A 1,534-nucleotide genomic window follows, 5' to 3' on the forward strand; every position below is an offset into this window, starting at 1 on the left:
CACAAAAAGAATTGTATTTTATTCAGGAAATGGAGGATAAGTAACAATTGCTCATCTGGTAGAAACCGCTGCGCAAGTGACAGACAGACACAGAAGACAGCGAGAGAATTCTAAGAGGGCACCCAGGAGGAGAGCTGCTGCTTTTCCTCCTGAGGCTCTGTGGTGCTTTCTCTGGTACCTCCAGAGGGAAGCGGCATAGCAGACTCAGATAGGAAACCTCTGACCGTCAGGAATCACCACACGCATACTGCAGGCTAAAGGGTGGAAAGCTTCTTCTGTATCCATGATAGGCTTTGAAGACAAGATGAAGGTGGAGCTGTGGAACTAGGTGAGCCGATTGCCCTTATCCTTTCCAGATGCAGATAAAAGCTAAGCTGTTACTTGTTCTTGGGTGGGCACTTCTGCTGGCATTGCTGGATAGGTGTCCCAGGAGGGCATTTCTGCTGGCACTGCTGAGGTGGGCAAGGGTCTGAATCCTTCTTAGGTGAGCAAGGATCAGGGCACTTTGTTACACACACTGGAGGTGTCTTGCACTTCTGCTTGCACTGCTGCTCTTGAGAAGACATCTTTCTGGAGTCTTAATATCTGAAAGAAAGTATATGACCGTGTTCACAAGAGGGAATCCCTACACGAAGAAGAGCAAAAGCTTGTGTAACACAAACAGACAGTATCTCTCCGATCTCTAAGCATGTGTTTTAATCTCTTTAATACCTTTTAATGAATTTCTGACATCTCTCTCGTTCTTTAACAAATCTATTCATCAGCCCAGAGAAAACTTTCTTTTCTCATACAACTTTTCCAAAGAAAATATCTTTGTTTTGAAGAAACAAGCGATGTTTTCAGTTTTATTTCTTTCTTTCTTTTTTTTTATGAAATCAACATATTAAAAACAGGCTATCAAAAGTTCTAAAATTCTGGGAAAGCTCACAAGCAATTCCTATCACCATTTTCTCTCATGAGGACCCGACAGGATGACTTTGTACAGAGCAAAGGGCAATCAGGATGAATGTAAGAGCCTCACACCTTCTAAGATAAATGCCTCTGAAATCACAGCAGAGGTCCAAGAAAAAGGTGTAGAAAAAGGTCAACCCTTTGCTCTTTATCCCTTCATGTCAAAATGTCCTATTAATTTCTTTTTCAATAGAGGAATTCAAACTAGGTATCAGAAATCTAGTAAATACAATATAACATTGTGCCCATATTCCAAGTTCCCATCCACTAAATAACATTATACCCATGATCATAACTTTCGACCCATCTAATTTGTTGTCTCCGGCATAAACTCAACATTCAGGGAGCCGAGAACTAATTTGAACTGAAGAATCAGACTCACCAGGTTCTCCAATGTCAATCGGAACTCGAGTAGCAGGAGGATAGCTGTCGTGCAGCACAGGACCTTTTTATTGGGGCTTGCTGCCCCACCCAGGGGGAAGCGGAGCTGTCCAAACTAGCCTCGTGCAGTCATTTCCCAACCCAAATGCAAATCTATCCATAACTGGCTTGGCAGGAACTCTGAAAACAGGAAATGTCCTGC

General features: G+C 42.8%; 1 protein-coding gene across 1 annotated transcript; it reads right to left on the reverse strand.

Moving 5' to 3' along the window:
• LOC133088169 (small proline-rich protein 2E-like) lies at nucleotides 1-566 on the reverse strand. Its single transcript, XM_061185987.1, has one exon. It carries the CDS (start codon nucleotides 564-566, stop codon nucleotides 378-380), a length of 189 nt encoding a protein of 62 aa, XP_061041970.1. The 3' UTR covers nucleotides 1-377.
• Between the last annotated feature and the right edge of the window lie 968 nt (nucleotides 567-1,534).

The sequence above is a fragment of the Eubalaena glacialis genome, chromosome 3 (assembly GCF_028564815.1).
Source record: "Eubalaena glacialis isolate mEubGla1 chromosome 3, mEubGla1.1.hap2.+ XY, whole genome shotgun sequence".
NCBI classification, from domain to species: Eukaryota; Metazoa; Chordata; class Mammalia; order Artiodactyla; family Balaenidae; genus Eubalaena; species Eubalaena glacialis.